This window comes from Pyxicephalus adspersus, chromosome 1 (assembly GCF_032062135.1).
Source record: "Pyxicephalus adspersus chromosome 1, UCB_Pads_2.0, whole genome shotgun sequence".
Classification (NCBI taxonomy): domain Eukaryota; kingdom Metazoa; phylum Chordata; class Amphibia; order Anura; family Pyxicephalidae; genus Pyxicephalus; species Pyxicephalus adspersus.
This window is the reverse complement of record NC_092858.1, coordinates 164,240,568-164,258,431: the sequence shown is the minus strand read 5'-3', so window position 1 is coordinate 164,258,431 and position 17,864 is coordinate 164,240,568. Positions and strand designations below refer to the sequence as shown.

Below are 17,864 nucleotides of genomic sequence, written 5' to 3'. Positions count from 1 at the left end.
AATACTCTTTATCGGTAAACATAGACATGGCCTATCCCAATTGTCTATGCCCATTATGACTACACAATATGGAGCTTAGCAGTGGAGAAAAGGCTTTGAAAACTGGCCATATTAAGTACATTTACTTGTTCGTTTTTTTTATTCAACGTCTGTATTAAAATGACCATTTAGAGCTTACATCAAATGCAGAGAGAATTGTGCCAAAAGCATTTATCTGATAGAGAAATGTCATCGACACAATGAGGAGCTCTGAGAAAGGAATTTCTCTGTTTCCCTTCCAAATGTCTACTAATGATTCTATCTGGCATTCCTGGCAAATTCCCTGCCCTGTTATAATCTCCTTTACATCATGTAAACTCCAGTCTAAGAACAGATGTGCTGCACGGCCACTAAAATGTATGAATGCAACCAATATGTGTTCAATCCAAACTCCAAGTCCAAAGTACACTCATCACTCCCGTAAAATGCCTGGGAGTCACATCTGTTTATGGAGGCAGAATGGATAGAATAGAAAGAAAGAAATTTACAAGTAAACCCATAGCCAGGCTTCAGACTTCCTATTAAATTGTATTTATAATATGCCAACATATTATACAACCCTGTACAGCAAATATAGACAAGTACAAACAGAACATGACATGACACAGAAATAAGAGAGGACCCTGTCCAACAGAGTTTACAATCAAATATTTTTATGGTCTTATTTGAAAAAACTGAATTTTAAACTTGCAGGTACTGTGGAGAAATTCATCTCCAGATCATAATCAATTAAATCAACACATCTACTCTGCTATATCTCCAATTAGGGAATTGACAATCTGCCTTGACAAGTAAAACAAGTTCAGTGATATATGTCCCTACAATAGCCAATCCCAAAAAAAATATAGTTTTTTTAATGAGAAAAAATAATTCCTCATATAAATACAGTACAGGTTCAAAAATCCAGCAACCTATGGACTTGAGGTGTGCCGGATTTTCAAAAATTCTGGATTTTTGATTTTAATTTCATAATAAAATGAAATAACACTAAATGAAATGACACTAAAGGAAAAGCAAATTAGATTTTAATGTTCACCAACTAAATAAAAGTTTTACAGAATTTTAGTTCAACTAAACAAAATAGTAATCATTACTGTACCCTCGAAAAGAAGCTAAATAGCAGATAGGCTGTCAGGATCATCTTCGTGACTGACAGTAACAGCATCCTCAGCAACAGGAACAGCTTCATTTTAAGGACGAAAAGCAAGACCTAACATCTGATTCTGGAGTACAGCACCATCAAAACATAAACAGCGCCTCCAGAAAACAGTGTAAATTTGAAAATGTGCTCCGAAAGCTTTGCCAGAAAACTGAAGGATCCGGATTATTGAAGGACGGATTTTTGAATGTCAACTGTACGTTCAACTGGGTTACTTCCACATCAACAACAAATCCAGTAATTGAATACAAATTTTTATTTACACTTGTTAAAAATGTCTATTTTTAGGACTAAATTATTCTCATCAACATCAATGCAACACAAATATTGCAATACCGATAATGTACCACTGTAGTCAAGCACCCCCAATCACATTTATATATATATAACACAAGTAAGACAACATGATTTCAATTCATGTGTATCATCAAATCGGTCATAAAGCTTCCCTTTAACAAGTAATTTTTGTGGTTAAATGAGGGCTTGATAATCACAACACGTTTCGCACTGTTTGGATTGCTGCTTCATCAGCAGTATATGGTACATATAACAGCTATTTTATACTATGATTGATTACTCGATTTGTTAATCTGCCTTGACAAACAGCAAGTACTATAAGCAGTTCATAAACTATAAACCAGTGATTTTCAACCACTGTGCCACGGCACACTAGTGTGCCATGAGAGATCTTTAGGTGTACCGTGGGAAATTATCTAATTACCATTGTCGAGTGTCTGTGTTGTAGTGACTGGCAGAGTAATGTAATACTCTTCCATGTCAGTGGGTGGCAGTAGGTAACAGTTTTCTTGTTCATTCTCAGAGACAAAAGAATTAGCTACAGAGTGTCATTTTGTAACATTTTTGATTTGTGGTGTGCCGCAGGATTTTTTCAATGTAAAAAAATGTGCCGTGGCTCAAAAAAAGTTGAAAAACACTGCCATAAACTATATATTTCATATTATTTCATTTTTTAATCTTAGGGGATATTTAGTCGAAGCCTTGTTTTTTGGGTACATTTTAATTAATTTGATTTGATTTTAAGGATGCAGTTGGTGTCTTGTTCCATATTGGCAAATCCTAGATGTATACCTAACACATAGGTGCGAGTTGGGAAGGTTGTACATACCTCTCAACTGTTTTTTATTCAGGCATCCATCCTTTGTCCCTCTGTCCTCCTCAGTTGCCCCTCTTCCCTATCTCTAAATGTTTAGAGATATTCCACTGTAGTTTAAAAAACAGAAGTTTCTTTATCAAGATACATTTAGGTATTTGTACAGCTTGACCCTGCACCAAGGTAGTATCCAAGGCTGTTAATGACTACCCACACTGAGGTTTGAAGTTGCATTACAGTGTAACCATCCGCATGCCTTAACCTTAGATAGCTCAAGCTGCAAGCATTTACCCATGGATAGGCAGTTACAGCTTGAGCTAGCTATAGTTGAGGCAAGTAAACAGTCAAAGTGTATAGGTAGTAGAGGGTTCCCCTTTGTTCAAATATTCACTAATTAGTGCCAACCCCAAGGTAAACTATACAAACTTTACAACTATATGTCTCCATAGGAGGCAAGTATGGATGAAAACAGTAGAAAGAGAGTTTTTTTAGGTGATCCAGACAACATTGGTTACCAAAAACAGGGGTGGGTCGCATTTCCTGACGCGTTTCATCATATGGCTTTTTCAGGGGAGGTTGAGACTAGGGTAGCAAAAGACATGTCCAGAGGAATCAAGATTGTGGATAACTTGCTTGATTGAAGAAAGATTAAAAAGTGGTGCACTCCAAGAGTTTAAAACAAGGTCCCCGGTGGGGGGAGGTAACACAGGGTGAATCCACCCAGACATGTGGGTTAACAAAGTGGATCCAAGCTGTGTAGTAATTCCAAACAGTAGACTCTCTAGTTGAACTATGTCTAATATCCAAGCTGAATATTTCTTTTAATAAATGTTATATAATTCCTCTTTCATTCCTGGTTTCATCCATACTTTCCTCCTATGGTAACTGAAACTATTTTTAATATTTTCCTAAAGTAGACGACACACCATAATGCAATCATATGGCTCAGTGCGGGTAGACACTTGTATTGATTTCTTAATGATACAGATTGACCCAAAAAGATTACAGAAAATAAAATAATTCAAGGTAGCCTGGGAAATAAAGTATTGGAGAGAAAAAGAATACCGGTAGCTTAAATTTCAATTTTGGTGTTTCCAAGTTATTTTTTTGATTCACAGCAGCCAATTTACCTTTGTTGGGCTGCTGCTTCTCAACAGAAATTCCTGTTTAGACGTTTCCTTGCCTGTAATATGTAAGGCAGGTGCAATTAATTTCCAGACATGAAATTAGACCGGGGTTGGTTCAGCACTAGGACGCAGGGAGGTGGTGTTATGGTGTATATTATATAATGTAATGTGTTCAACAAGCAACATGTTTGTGGAGCCGACATGTTTTTATCAGCTTTGCATCTAAAAAGGCGCCAGCATAATCTCAGAATTGACCAGCATGGCTCCTATCGTCCATAATAACATATACTGCATGATGACAGCTGTGCTTAGAGTACCACCAGTTATTAGAAGGATTTTATACCATGTTGTTAGAGCTAAACTTAAGGTAGAAGGTAGACATTTAAGACACAAAAGAGCTCAATCACATCAGCAGCAATGGGTTGCATTGCCTAACACAGTCCAAAAACAAGACGACTCATCCAACTCAACTCATCATCCTTTGCGTTCATTACACACCAATGCACTGCATATAATATAATTTTATATATCATACTAATATTATAATATTATTGTAGCCCCAAAAATAGAAGTGTCAATGACCTCCAAATGCATTAGCCATTTAAAGTCATCCTAATGAACTGATTAAAATTTATTTAGACCAATATTATTACATATTTCCCCTATGGTCCCCCAGGGTAAGATTTGTAGGTGGTGCTGGTGGTGGGGTCCTTCAATACAAGGCACCATATTTCATAAGAGGAACCACAACATAACTATATATTGAACTGATTTTTTTCAAAAATAGAATGACAACAACTAAAAATTCAGTGCCTTCTATTTACACATTTAAGCCTGACAAACTACATTTTTCCAAGACATCTGGAAAAGGGTAAAACAGTAATTTACCAAAGCTTTTATATTCCTTCATAAACATATATGATTCTGTTATTAGAACTGAGCTCATGCAAGAGACAGGATGGCCTTATAACCTGACATTTAGTTCTGACAGAGGGAGAATACAAAAACATTGTCAAAAATTAGTGTTAAAGTTTACCCAAAACCTCTTTTATCAAGTTTTGGATACAGTGGAGAAGGGTTAGGACCTCTATTAAGTTTGTAATGCTGTCTGTATATCCATTGGAAAGATTCATGCTTCTATTTGTACTGATGAGCATTTCCCTGAGAAAGAAAATAAAGGAAAATCATACATTTTAGATTTGTCCCCAGAACAAGAAATGCAGTGAAGGGAAATGGATTTAATGGTACACAGCCAGAAAAAATGAAATGCCCTGGAAAGGGTTTTAACCATTCTGTATTCTATTTAAAACTAAAAAAAAGATTTGCTTTTATGTGTACTTTACGGATGTACACTTACAAAAAGTAAAGTGTGGAGATTCACATCATCATACTGATGCCCAAATGGATTCATATTCTTCTCTGCAACATACGACTTAGCAGTTCCCTTCTGGATTCCACCCACCTTCTTAATCCTCCCCTCCTAGTCAATGCTGAGTGAAGCTGTAATGGAGAAGCATTTATTTTGTACAGACAAACTATTGTACAAGTCCTAGGTTCAAACTCATTTATCTCTTGGCTCAGACTCCAGCCATGCATCCCCTGGTATGCCATCAATTCAACGTACACTAATCTGTCTACTGTTAACATTTCCTTATAGAAGGCCATTAACCACACTCAATTAGGTACAACAAATTGTGATTACTTTACTAGATGCGTTTAAGGCTCATGTTACACTGATCTGTTGGGGCTGATTTGCAGTTTTTGTCTTTTTAATCTATAAAAAACAAGATTTTTTATGGCAGACATAATTATAGGTAAAGAAACTGACTTACAAAAATGCAGGAAAAGCACTCAAAAAGTAATGTACATAGTTGCAGTTTTTTTGCTTTACATTTTTTTTTGTTTTTATTTAATTGCAATGTATATTTGGATTTGCTAGGAAAATGTAACTAGTCCATTCTTTAGCACAGCCCCCCTCCGTTCTTGCACACCACAGTTCTTTTCACGTCTAGGATTTTCTAATTAATGTATATGCTGGTTCAGCTCCTCTGTCCCAACCTGCCCTCTCCGACCTGCATTCCCAAGGTGGAATATTTTAGAGAGTAATTTAGGTGTCAGCTCTGAGTTTTCTGGGGCCACATCCAAAATGATGCCACCTGGCATCATTCTCAGAACTTTTGGATGTCTACACAAGTAAGGCTATTACAGGAAAATAGCCTGCACAACATACTTTAAATACACAATGTTCAACCCAGTATTTTTTGATATGTCTACACCCTTGCTGAATAACTGGTGTGAATAACTTGGTGAATAACTGGTATGAAAAAATCACTTATAGGACAATAAACAGCGCATTGTTTTCTGGTTGTGCATAGACTTAGCTGGAGAGATTTTGCCCCATGACCCCCTTACCATTTTAATAAATTAGTATGACATTACATGGCCAAACATTAGAAGACATCTGACTATCACACCTCTAGGAGCTTTATATATATTTATTTTCAAATCCATGCAAGACCCTCAAGCTCCTCTACACCAAACCATCAACCCACGTCATCTCAGATCATCAATTTCAAAACCACGGGCATTAATATGGAATTGTTACCCTTTGCAGCTATAACATCATCAAGTGCCCATTTAATCAAAGAATATTGGTGAGAGCAGAATAAAATGTTGGATGAGAGGATCTGGCTCATAACTGGTCCTCCAATGAATTCCAAAGGTGTTCAGTAGGGTTGAGGTTACGACTTTGTGTAGACCACTCAAACTCCTCCATGTCAAATCCATCAAACCATGGGCATTATTATGGAGTTGCTACCCTTTTCAGTTATAACAGCCCCTACCCTTCTAGAAGGGTTTTCACTAGATTTTTGTGATCTCTGGAAATTTGTGCCTATTCAGCCAAAAGAACATTGGTAAGACCAGGTAAATATATAGGTTAAGAGAACCTGGCTTACAACTGGCCCTCCAAAGGTATCGAGTACGGTTGATGTTACGTTTGGTGCAGACCATTTAAGCTCCTCCACACCAAACCCAATAAACTATGTGATGTTAGATATTCCATGTCAAATTCATAGGCATCAATTTGGTTTTGTTATCCTTTGCAGCTATAAAAGCCTTTAGTCTTCTAGAAGGGTTTCCATTGGAATTTTGTGATCTATGGTAATTTGTGCTCATGGATACCAAAGAACATTGGTAAAAGCAGAATAAAATGTTGGATGAAAGGCTCACAACTAGTCTTCCAAATCATCCTAAAAGTATTCATTGGGGTTAAGAGTACGGCTTTTTGCAAGCCACCATGTGGTGGGCATCAATGTACTTGTGTCTTTATAACCTACAGGGAGCACAGTCATTAGGCATGTATGTACTGATTTCTTTATACAGATAATTAATGTTAACGTAATGTTATAGTGATGATGGATAGAGGCTCATAAAGCGACTGAACATAGTTGGCAAAACATTAAAATGAGTCACTCCCACTGGGCACAAGAACTGCACAATTCTGCCGAGAAATTAAAAGTTTTCTCCACTGCCAGCAGGTATAATCATTTATTATAACTGGTGTGAAATGTTGTGGCATGCATTCTGTAATTAAAAACATCTTGTGTAGTTATTTTACTCTGGGGCATTGTTTTAACTTCACTTGCAGCTTAACAAAGATGATTTGTATACTAAATATATGAGACAAAACTGGGGCCTGGATTATCATTCCCTTACCAGATACGTGTGCCTGTTAGCTCAGTGCACCTGGAAAAGTCTTTGGTGTACTCCATACATTAGCACTGCTTACAGGGTCTTGTGGCTTCCATGTTGCTTTATGCATTTGATTTGTTGCCAATAGATTGTGAGCTCCTTTGAGGGACAGTTAGTGACACGACTATGGACTTTGTACAGCGCTGCATAATATGATGGCGCTATATAAATACTGTATTATAATAATAATAATAATAAAAAGAACTATGAAAACGATGGTCTGAAAGTCAGGACTGCAAGACAACCACAACCAATTGAGCTTGTTACAGTAGGGATAGTTTCCTTGGGGATAAAAGTGCACCACATGTGCCATGCTGCCAAAGTGATTGGTGGCCATGCTGAAAGGTTGGTGTAGTTGTGAATAACTCGCCATTTTAAGACAATGCTCAGTAACGCATGTCACACGGTTGGTGTGCTGAGTTTTAAATAATAAAGTGGACCTATACTCAAATTATTTTGAGTGTAGACAACCCTTTTTATAGAGTGAAAATAATATTATTTTTAAAAACAAAAAAAGGTGAAGCACCTCCCCTTTCTAACTTCCTGTCAATGCAGAGCCTTCTGGGATATCCATGTCACGCATCCCGGAGGCTCCTGGCTGCTCCTTTTGCACATGCCCGATGTTAGGCATGCGTAGAAGGGGCCTTTTGCTACATTGAAGGGAAAGAGATGCTAATTTCACGCATGCTCAGTTAAATCGGCACTCTTTTTTTACCCTTTACAACAGACATCACCTAATCTCACATCTGCGCAGTGCGAGATCGGGTGACCTAGCTAGAAGAAGGAAGAAGAAGGCTGGAGATGGAAGCGCCCGGAGCTTCTTCAGCGCCAGGATGAAGGAGAATTCTAGGACAGAGCGGGACCTGATCAAGTAAAGGTCCAGCGCGATCTAGGGATCTGAGGAATTAAAGGTAAAAGGAATTTTTTTTGTTTTCAGTTTAGTTCCGCTTTACTTTTGCTAATGCTCATTCAAAAAGGCAGCATGCTTACTTTTCTTTGTATTGTGGTAAATTGGACAATATAAATATATGGCTTCAATAGCGCAACACATGCCAACATGCAAAAATGCATTTCAAAAAAGCCTAGAACAAAATAGCTATGAGCTGCAGAAGATGGCAGCTGGTGTATATACACTATATAGAGACACCTAAATACAATACTATGCTATCGTCACAAAAAACTATTTTATTCACTGCAGGTTTCATTCTGATTGAAATCTAAATGAAACATTTCGCACAGACGGGCCATTGACTCATCATATTTGATATGTAGTGGTCCAGAGGGCAAAAACACCCGACCCCCAGGCCACCTTTTTTTAAAGGACTTCTGTTCACATATTAAAGAAAAAGCTCTAAAAAGGGAAATGACAAATTACCATTTTTTTTGGATCATCTTATTGTTTTATCATTAACATAATATTACCAGCGATATGAACTGGTGTTTGTTAAGAACTGTAAGTGATATTTTTTTTCTTGTGGTTAAACCATGATTTAGAAATTTACTAGAAAGTCACATTAAATTCCTATTACCGAGCACTTAAAAAAAGTAAAAATGAAAAAGAAGAAATTCATAGAGGTCCACTTGTAACCTTTCTTCCTGGCTGCCTGCTATTAGTGTGAGAACTTGTAAATGCTTAGGAGAGGGAAGGCCAAAGAGGGCAAACGTAATGTTGTTTTATGCATTCCCTCGCAGCAGGCATGGAGGAGATTAGAGAAAACCTTAGCGTGCACAGGGAGAGATCAACTCACAGGCTGAGGGACAGCTAAAGAAGAGGTCCTGATCATACAGATTACACCAAGCAGAAAACCCAATGACCCATGAAAGATTTCCCCATAATAATCCCCCCTGCTAAATCCTGACATCCTGAAGAGAAGAAATAATTGTCAGTATTGTTGCAGGACCTGTGGCTATGTAAATAGGAAATATATGTATATAAAAAAAAAAAAAATATATATATATATATATATAAATATATATTTGGCTAATGCTTAGCCAAAAACAAAAAAAAAGAGCCAAAGCCCGTGGGGGCAGTGTTATGATCTGGTGTACCTGTGAGGGCAGAGGTATTGTCTGCAGAGCCTGTGGGATCAGTGTTATAATCTGGAAGGCCTGTAGGGGCAGTGCTATAATCAGGGGTACCTATGGGGGCAGTCTTATGATCTGGGGTACCTGTGGGGGCAGTGGTATTGTCCGGGGAGACTGTGGGGTCAGTGTTATAATCTGGGGGGCCTGTGGGGGCAGTGCTATAATCAGGGGTACCTGTGGGGGCAGTCTTATGATCTGGGGTGCCTGTAAGGGCAATGCTATGATCAGGGGTATCTGTGGGGACAGTGTTATGATCTGGGGTGTCTGTGGGGTCAGTGTTATAATCTGGGGTGCCTGTAAGGGCAGTGCTATAATCAGGGGTACCTATGGGGGCAGTCTTATGATCTGGGGTGCCTGTAAGGGCAGTGCTATGATCAGGGGTATCTGTGGGGGCAGTGCTATGATCTGGGGTGCATGTGGGGGCTGTGGTATGATCCGAGGTGCCTGTAAGGGCAGGGCTACTATCTGGGGTGCATGTGGGGGCAGTGTTATGATCTGGGGTGCCTGTAAGGGCAGTGTAATAATCTGGGTTACCTGTGGGGGCAGTGGTATGATCTAGGGTACCTGTGGGCGCAACGTTATGATTTGAAGTGCCTGTGGGGGCAACGTTAAGATCTTTGGTGCCTGTAAAAGCAGTGTAATAATCTGGACTTTATTTGGTCAGGTCTGGATTCAGCAACATTTTGTGCCCAAAAAATTAGCTTAGCTGACTCCCTGAATATATGAAATGACCAGGTTTATCCATTAATAGATTTTTTTCCTTCCTGTTGGCACTGGCATATCCCAAAATGACAATACCAGGATTCATTGTGAAAAAATGGATCAGGGAGCATGAGAGATCTTTTTCACACATACATTGGCCATCACAGAGTGCAGACCTGAACCCCATTGAGAACCCTTGGGATGTGCTGGAGGAGACTTTGCAAGCTAAGGGTGGTCTAATAAAAATATTAAAGTGTGTGTTGGCTAGGCAGTAATTATAGTGCCCCAACCAGTAAAGATGCCAACTATAAGGGTGATCAGATCATGTATGACGGTGATTAGTGTTATGTGCAATTAAGTAATATAAATAAGGTGTGCTGTCTATTCACTTTCATTGTGGCCTTGTATACTACTTTTCCAATCCTCCCATGGTGGCTGGCATAACTTCTTTAAATACAACAACTTCTAGGGTTTTCCATGGAGAGAGAAGGCACCCTTCCATTTTACCTCTCAGTGACAGCACTCGGCACCTCCGTGACTTTACCCCAGGCCCAAACACTGTCATGTAGGAGTCTCTAACCCCATGCAAATGCCAACTTTCTTGAAGTCGATATCTAGACATGGATCAGGCGCCATGGCCTCATTATATGTCTGAAATTCTGTGCTTATTCTAAAATGACCCTTATCAATTACCAATACAATTACCCTTTAATCCAGGGGGTCTTCCACCTTTTAAAGCAAAGGGTGAGTTCACTGTACATCAGACATTTGGGGGAGCTGAACTGTGGGCCACAGGAGTGAAAATGATCCCAGTGTGGGTAACAAATGCCTTGCCAGCAGCCACTGCCTATTATTTTCATTACGTGCCTTGTATCATTTGCCACAATTTCTATTTATGATGTTTTCCTTTCCAAAAAAGGGATTTTACTGTATCAGCTGTGGGGAACCTAAGTGAATTAGAGACAGGAAGTGAGTGCAGGATATAATACTTCCTCCTGGGGCTACTATCGGTCAGCCTTTTATGACTCGATAACATGCCTCCAACAACGTGCGCGGTGCTACGTGAGCACTGATACTTGTAGTCCTCCATAGCAGTGTGCAGTCATATCGGGCTTACAGATGACTGTTCTCTAGAGTAGGGATCAGTACACACATACAATAATTGTTTCATGGCCCTTTCCAATGACAAAAGACTGAACGATGCATGAATGAGCACTGTACATACAGCACCGTTTTGATCTATGGAGAGGGGAAGGGGGAGAATGACTAAGCGGCACCCCAATGTGCTCTCTCCCCTTCACTTTCATTACGATTGTTCGTCGTCTGTCATCCACGTATACGCCAGGACAGACGACGAGCACACTACACACGTCAGATTCTCATTCAATATCAGCCCTGAGGCAATTACCTGACATGTGTACGTAGCCTTATTGACATTCTGCTCAGAGCAGGACACAATTTGAAAGCTAAATGATGTATTTATGGTACATACATTGCTGGCTAATAAATAACCTTTTTAGAACGAATTTTTACATATCTTTTTAGAACAGGTATTACTTAAAGGCCATTTGTTTTTTGCATTTAGTAGAATTAAACCTAAAGCTGGCCCAGGACCCTAGAATAGGCGAAGCATTTATATAATGCTGAACTGCAGGGGAACAATATTATACTTTAATTTGATACCTGTATGGTAATTATTTTATCCTGCCGTTGATTTGTAATCCTGGAGATCCAGGCAGTGACCTCCATTGCAGCAACAGCACAGGTTGGTTAATAGAATACTCCCAGCCTGCTGATAGGGCAATGAGCCAGGAGTATAACGATGAGTCAGCACTGCCTATGTCAGCACATGTGCACTAAAGTAGTGCCTGATTGGCTCAGAATAAAATCATTCCCTCTTCTAATCTGAGAAGTAATAAATAGAGTGAATGCAAGACACATTTTGTGTGACATTTGTTATTTTGTCAATGCACATTGAATTGTTTGTGTTTTCTCTGGATAGTGTTCACATTTAATCCACAGCCACCAGGTACTAAAACCTATCAAGGGAAACTCCAGGCTGCAACACAAAGCTGCATATTGAAACAAAATTATTTTAAGGAATATAAGGATTTTCTATGGCCTCCAGAAGGTCACTTAAGGAGCTCTGTGAGCCCACCCTGTACCCTGGACAGAATCTGCTATGGAAGTTTGGCACAGAAGCTCCCACCTTTGCTGAAGCCTGCTGGAGTTCAGTCTAGTAGGTAATTGTAGTTCACTTTGAGGCATATCGCTTTTCATTATTTGCCCTTGAAAGCGGAAGCAAATAACACACATTGCTTTCCATTATTCTTTCCTGAATGTGAAACCAACAGCGACCATACAATATTATCACAGAATCTTATACTAATGAGGGCAAGCTAACATTTAGATTGTATGTTTTCTTTTATTATAAAGGTCAACTGCACCTAAAAGGGGTTTTTAAAGTGATTGCAAAGTCAAACTTTTTTTTTAAGTTTTAAAGTGAAAATATTTTCAAAGTAAGCAACATTTTTATGCTAAAGACTTTTTAGGAGCTTTGAGGAGGGGTGTCACCCCAGTTATTTGGCTAGTGCTGAATTGGGGTTTAATGGAGATTTTGGTGAAGATATCTAATAGCTGCCGTCCCTAGGAGATATCATAAAGCCATCCAATATGACAACAGACAAAGCTGTTACATTAGCTGTGGATGGAGTGGACCCATGAACTTTTTTTTTGTCCTTTTTTTTGTCTTTAGTAATTAATTAGCAATCCAGTCCCTGATGAGTTGCTGCAGGACTAGGACTGTTCATGGGGCGAGGGCCTTTGAGTGGATTTTTGTTTTTTTTTCAGTGCTCAACCTAGAAATTTTTTTTAAGCTGGGGGGGGGAAATTGTAGGTGGGTGGAAGCCCCTGCATTGAGACCCAACTCATTAAAACCACCAAAAGACAGCCGGGTGGTTGCTGAAAAGTGCCGGGTGGTGCACCCGCCATAAAGGGGCTGGAGAGAACACTGGTTATCAATAATTCCCTAGGTTATAGCAAGGATCTATCTATCTATCTATCTATCTATCTATCTATCTATCTATCTATCTATCTATCTATCTATCATTTATCTATCTATCTATCTATCTATCTATCTATCATTTATCTATCTATCTATCTATCTATCATTTATCTATCTATCTATCTATCTATCTATCTATCATTTATCTATCTATCATCTATCTATCTATACATTTGTATGATTCTATATAAAGCATTAGGTATAACAAGGGTGGGTACTATAATGAACACAATGTGTAAAATGTGTAATGACATGTACATACAGTTGTAAAGCCAAACATAACAATAGGAAACAATAGGAGAATGCAACCTGCTTGTACAAACGTATCTCTATGTATGTGAATGTTCTCATTTATCCAGATCATGATATAAATCATAGTACTTTCTACTGACATTTATTTTAATGATGATGTTTTGTAATGTTTAGAACTGAAATAACTACGTTGATCAGTGGTAATTTGTCTTTAACATTACAAGACAGATGAATACAACTTTACACACAAGTCAACAAAAAACAAGTAAAAAGTGGAGGAATTTTATAGCTCAGTGTTCCAATACAATAAGATATAAAACCCACTAGTTTCCTTTATTTAACACAAAATATCAACAATGTAAAAGCTACAATTTATACCAAGATCCACCAAACTAACATTTCTATATAATAAATAGATAAAGTCCTTTATCCATGTCCTGTCCTTTCCCAACACGTTTCGTCAATCAAACTTCTTCAGAAGAAGGTGAACTTTCCAAAGAAAAAGTAAAGGAGATGTATAATCACAAAATATAAAACCAGTAGAAAGTAGTAACAATGTCTTCTAGGTTTACACCCTGTTTTTGCCCCTGTACTCATGGGGGAAATAATCAGATCTGTGACTCACAGGGTAGTCAATGTCTTATCGCTTATCTCTTCCAGAGTTGGCGCAAAACAAACTGCCACAACCGAGAGAAATCCCAGATCGGGGTATGAGAAGCACGTCTTGCCTTGAGATAACTTTCCGATCTTCAGGGAACCCCTTTTATCATTACTATATCCACAACTCAAAGTACATTAGCAAGGTGATCAGTAGGAAGAATGCTCCTTACATTGCTGGCCATTGGGAAGAATGTTACCTTACAAATAGCCAAAAACTTAAAGTGACCTGAGAGGCACAAACTGCTAATTGCTCACGGAACCTCTAGCAACCTCTGGAGGGAACCCTGGTTCAGGAACACTGGCTTATAGAATATTCCCAAACTTTTGGAGTTCTCCACCAGATGTATAATAAACTCTCCTTATACCTAATACTACCTTAGAAGGCTCATTATTATTTTCCTTGGGCAACAGCAATATTTTATTCAATAGTTATAACAAGCTAGTGATATAGTAGTTATGGTTACTATATGGGGAACATTATATTATAAATTGATATAATTCATGTCACAGATTTTAAAGATTTTCTGGTCCCTGTAAACACCTTTATATACTATACTACTATAATAATCATCTCATTAAACAAAACTATAGGAGGCATATTGTTTTTCCCTTTAGCTAAGGTACTATAGAATCAATGGGTATAACCAGGTAGTAATATAACAGTGATGGTTCTTGTACAGAGAATTTTAGAAGGATACATTTTATTTGAGTTTCCCTTTCACTATTAGAGGGTTCCCTGCCCATGTTATATTATAAAATAGTTTACTCAAGGAGGCTTATTATTATTTCCTTATGCAATAGCAAAATACAAATCAATTTTATTATTATTATACAGCACCATCATATTACGCAGCACTGTACAAAGTCCATAGTCGTGTCACTAACTGCCCCTCAAAGGAGCTCACAATCTAATTTCCCTACCATAGCCTTAACCTAACTGCATGTTTTTGGGATGTGGGAGGAAACCGGAGTACCCGGAGGAAACCCACACAGACACGGGGAGAACCTGCAAACTCCATGCAGATAACGTCCCAGCTGGGAATTGAATCTGGGACCTAGTGCTGCAAAGGCCGGAGTGCTAACCCCTGAGCCACCGTGCTGCCAAATCAATGTGATAATATACCGTAATATATATATATATATATATATATATATATATATATATATATATATAAATTTCCCTATTCTTTGTCCCCATTTCGGCTCACTTTTTACTATAATAATCATCTCATCAAACGAAACATGACAACATATTTTAGAAACACATTACTTCATCCTCATTGGGTTCATTGCTCATATATAAATTGAGAACTCATCAGTACTTGACACAGTAAGAAATCCATGGTTTGTCATGATCTGACAATATTTCGGTAGGGCAGTGATCACTGTTCTTTTTTGCACCCCTCTAAAGCATTAGATTTACATTAAAGACTTTGGATTTGTTTCACTTTTCTCCTGATGAGTGATCACTACCTACTGTACTGGATATGCTCCCAGATATTGCTTGACAAAGTTTGCAGATTTTATACATATATAATATATATTATCTTTACCTACCTACATTATACCTACAACTTTCTCATCAATAAAATCAGCAACACTAAACTTGCAGAATAGTTAATAAACGTTTTACAAAGTTTCACAAAGTTTCCATCATCTGAGGTCAGCCTTGCAATGGATCCCCATCCTACCTGAGAAGTCAGCCAGGGCAGAGACCTGTGTGGTCCACAGCAGGAGAAGGAAGCAGAGGATGCTGCTCAGGGTCGTTGGCTCCACCTGTCTCCCTTCACAGCCATCTGCCTTGATCATGATGTGGTCGGTCAGCCTGGGAATTCACATGATCTCTGTGTTGGACAGCTGCAGGTCACATCTGACATGAGTGCTAATAGAAGATGTGAGTCAGAGCAATGCTGCCTTCCAGCCACCTATCCTATGCCATAGGGCAGAGACTTGCAGAATGACTGGGGATGTGAGATCAGTGGCAGCATCCAGCTCCTTCTCCAGCAGACTGTGCTAGCAGTGGCATCATCACTGGTCAGAGCAATACACAGCCCCCTCCTGCAGCACGTGGAGTATTAGCTGCACACAGATGTACCTTCCCACTTCTCAAACTTCTGCACATAGGGGTGCTGTACACTGGGGCATTCAGAAATGATAAAGTGTCACCATCTAGTGGTAGGACTAATTATTACATACTGAAATGATTGACCTGTATGGGTACTACATCAGTGGAGCTACAAAAAGCTGCAAGAGTCTGCAAACATGCAACAGGGGATGATCAGAGACTATGGGCATGCTATAAGAAAGAGAATGCACACATGCAACAAGAGATTGTAAAGAAATTGAGTTTGTTATAAGAGAGAGATTGCAGACATGGTCCAAAACAATAGACATGTTGTAGAAGATACTCAGAGTCTGCAGACACGCAGTCAAAGACTATGGGCAGGTAAGGTTGGTTTAAGACGGTGGCAAACAAGGCAATTGCCCAAGGCTTCCACCTTCACCATGGCACCATTTACCAGAATGTTACATAGCCTTGACTCCTGTACAACAGAATTGTCAAATAATATGGGAATGGCATAGAGAGGCACTGCAGACATGCAAAAAGAGGAGTGGGTCAAAGACTATGGGCATGCTATAGACCAGTGGTCCCCAGACTTTTAAATGTCACGGACCATTAAATTTACGGACTCCGTACTGCACGTGCGCGGGGAGCTGTGTGTCACTCAAAGGGGAAGAAACCACAATGATGTTCCCCACAATGATGTCATGATGCCAGAACCGCCCACTCTCCTGTCGCTGGTCTGAGCCTCCACAGACACAACCTGCCCACTGCCCTGAGCCTATGATGCATACGGGAGACGTAATCCACCTCTCTGGTCAGTGCGCCCTGCAAGCAGGGTCCTTCTCCTGACCCCCCTGGAGGGTGCGCTGGCCAGAGCTGCAGACCACCAAAATTTTCTTGCAGACCACAAGTAGTCTGCAGACCAGAGGTTGGGTCTGCTGCTATAGAAGATACTCAGTAGATTATCAGAGACTGCAAATATGCAGTGAAAGAGATAAAGCCTGTAGACATGCAACAGCAAAAACTATGGATATGCTGTAGAAAATAGTAAAAGAGTAGTTAGTCTTTGCATGATGCAGCCCTGGAAATCCTCCTGTTTGCACGATCCCGGGGCACTGGAGGTTAATTAAACTCTAGTGCCCCGAGGATCGCACACTCTTCTCAATGAATGCTGCCATAGCTGCAATCATTGGGAAGATGCCCAGCAAAGGAGAACCTCCTGACATTGTAATATAAGTATCTCCTACAAATTATACTGTTGTTACAGATACAAATGTATCATTTGTAAGAGATACCCTGTTTCCCCGATTATAAGGCACTGTCTTATATTTTTTGAAATGCCAAAATATGCCCTAGGTCTTATTTTCAGGGGGATGTCTTATTTTTCTATGAAGAAGACTACAGTACACATTTATTGTTGAAAATCACTCATGTGCCATTGATTGTCCCCTTCTGATCACTCATTGTTGAAAATCACTCATGTGCCATTGACCAATGGCACATGAGTGATTTTCAACAATGAGTGATCAGAAGGGGGCAATCAATGGCACATGAGTGATTTTCAACAATAAATGTGTACTATAGTCTTCTTCATTCATATTCCCCTTCTGATCACTCATGTGCCATTCATACCGTATTCCCCTTCTGATCACTGTGCCATTGATTGTCCCCTTCTGATCACTCTGTGCCATTGATTGTCCCCTTCTGATCACTCATGTGCCATTCATATTCCCCTTCCGATCACTCATGTGCTATTCATATTCCCCTTCTGATCAGTCATGTGCCATTGATTGTCCCCTTCTGATCACTCTGTGCCATTGATTGTCCCCTTCTGATCACTCTGTGCC

The 17,864-nt window shown here is 39.3% G+C and overlaps 1 protein-coding gene across 3 annotated transcripts in view; it reads right to left on the bottom strand.

The window, feature by feature from the left end:
* EVA1C (eva-1 homolog C) overlaps nt 1-15,987 on the bottom strand; it is a 57,608-nt gene extending 41,621 nt beyond the window's left edge. For all 3 annotated transcript variants that reach the window (XM_072398184.1, XM_072398188.1, XM_072398191.1), the window contains exon 1: nt 15,644-15,987. In XM_072398184.1, the coding sequence (XP_072254285.1) occupies nt 15,644-15,761 (118 nt within the window). In that variant the 5' untranslated portion in view covers nt 15,762-15,987. The remainder of the gene's footprint in view (nt 1-15,643) is intronic.
* Between the last annotated feature and the right edge of the window lie 1,877 nt (nt 15,988-17,864).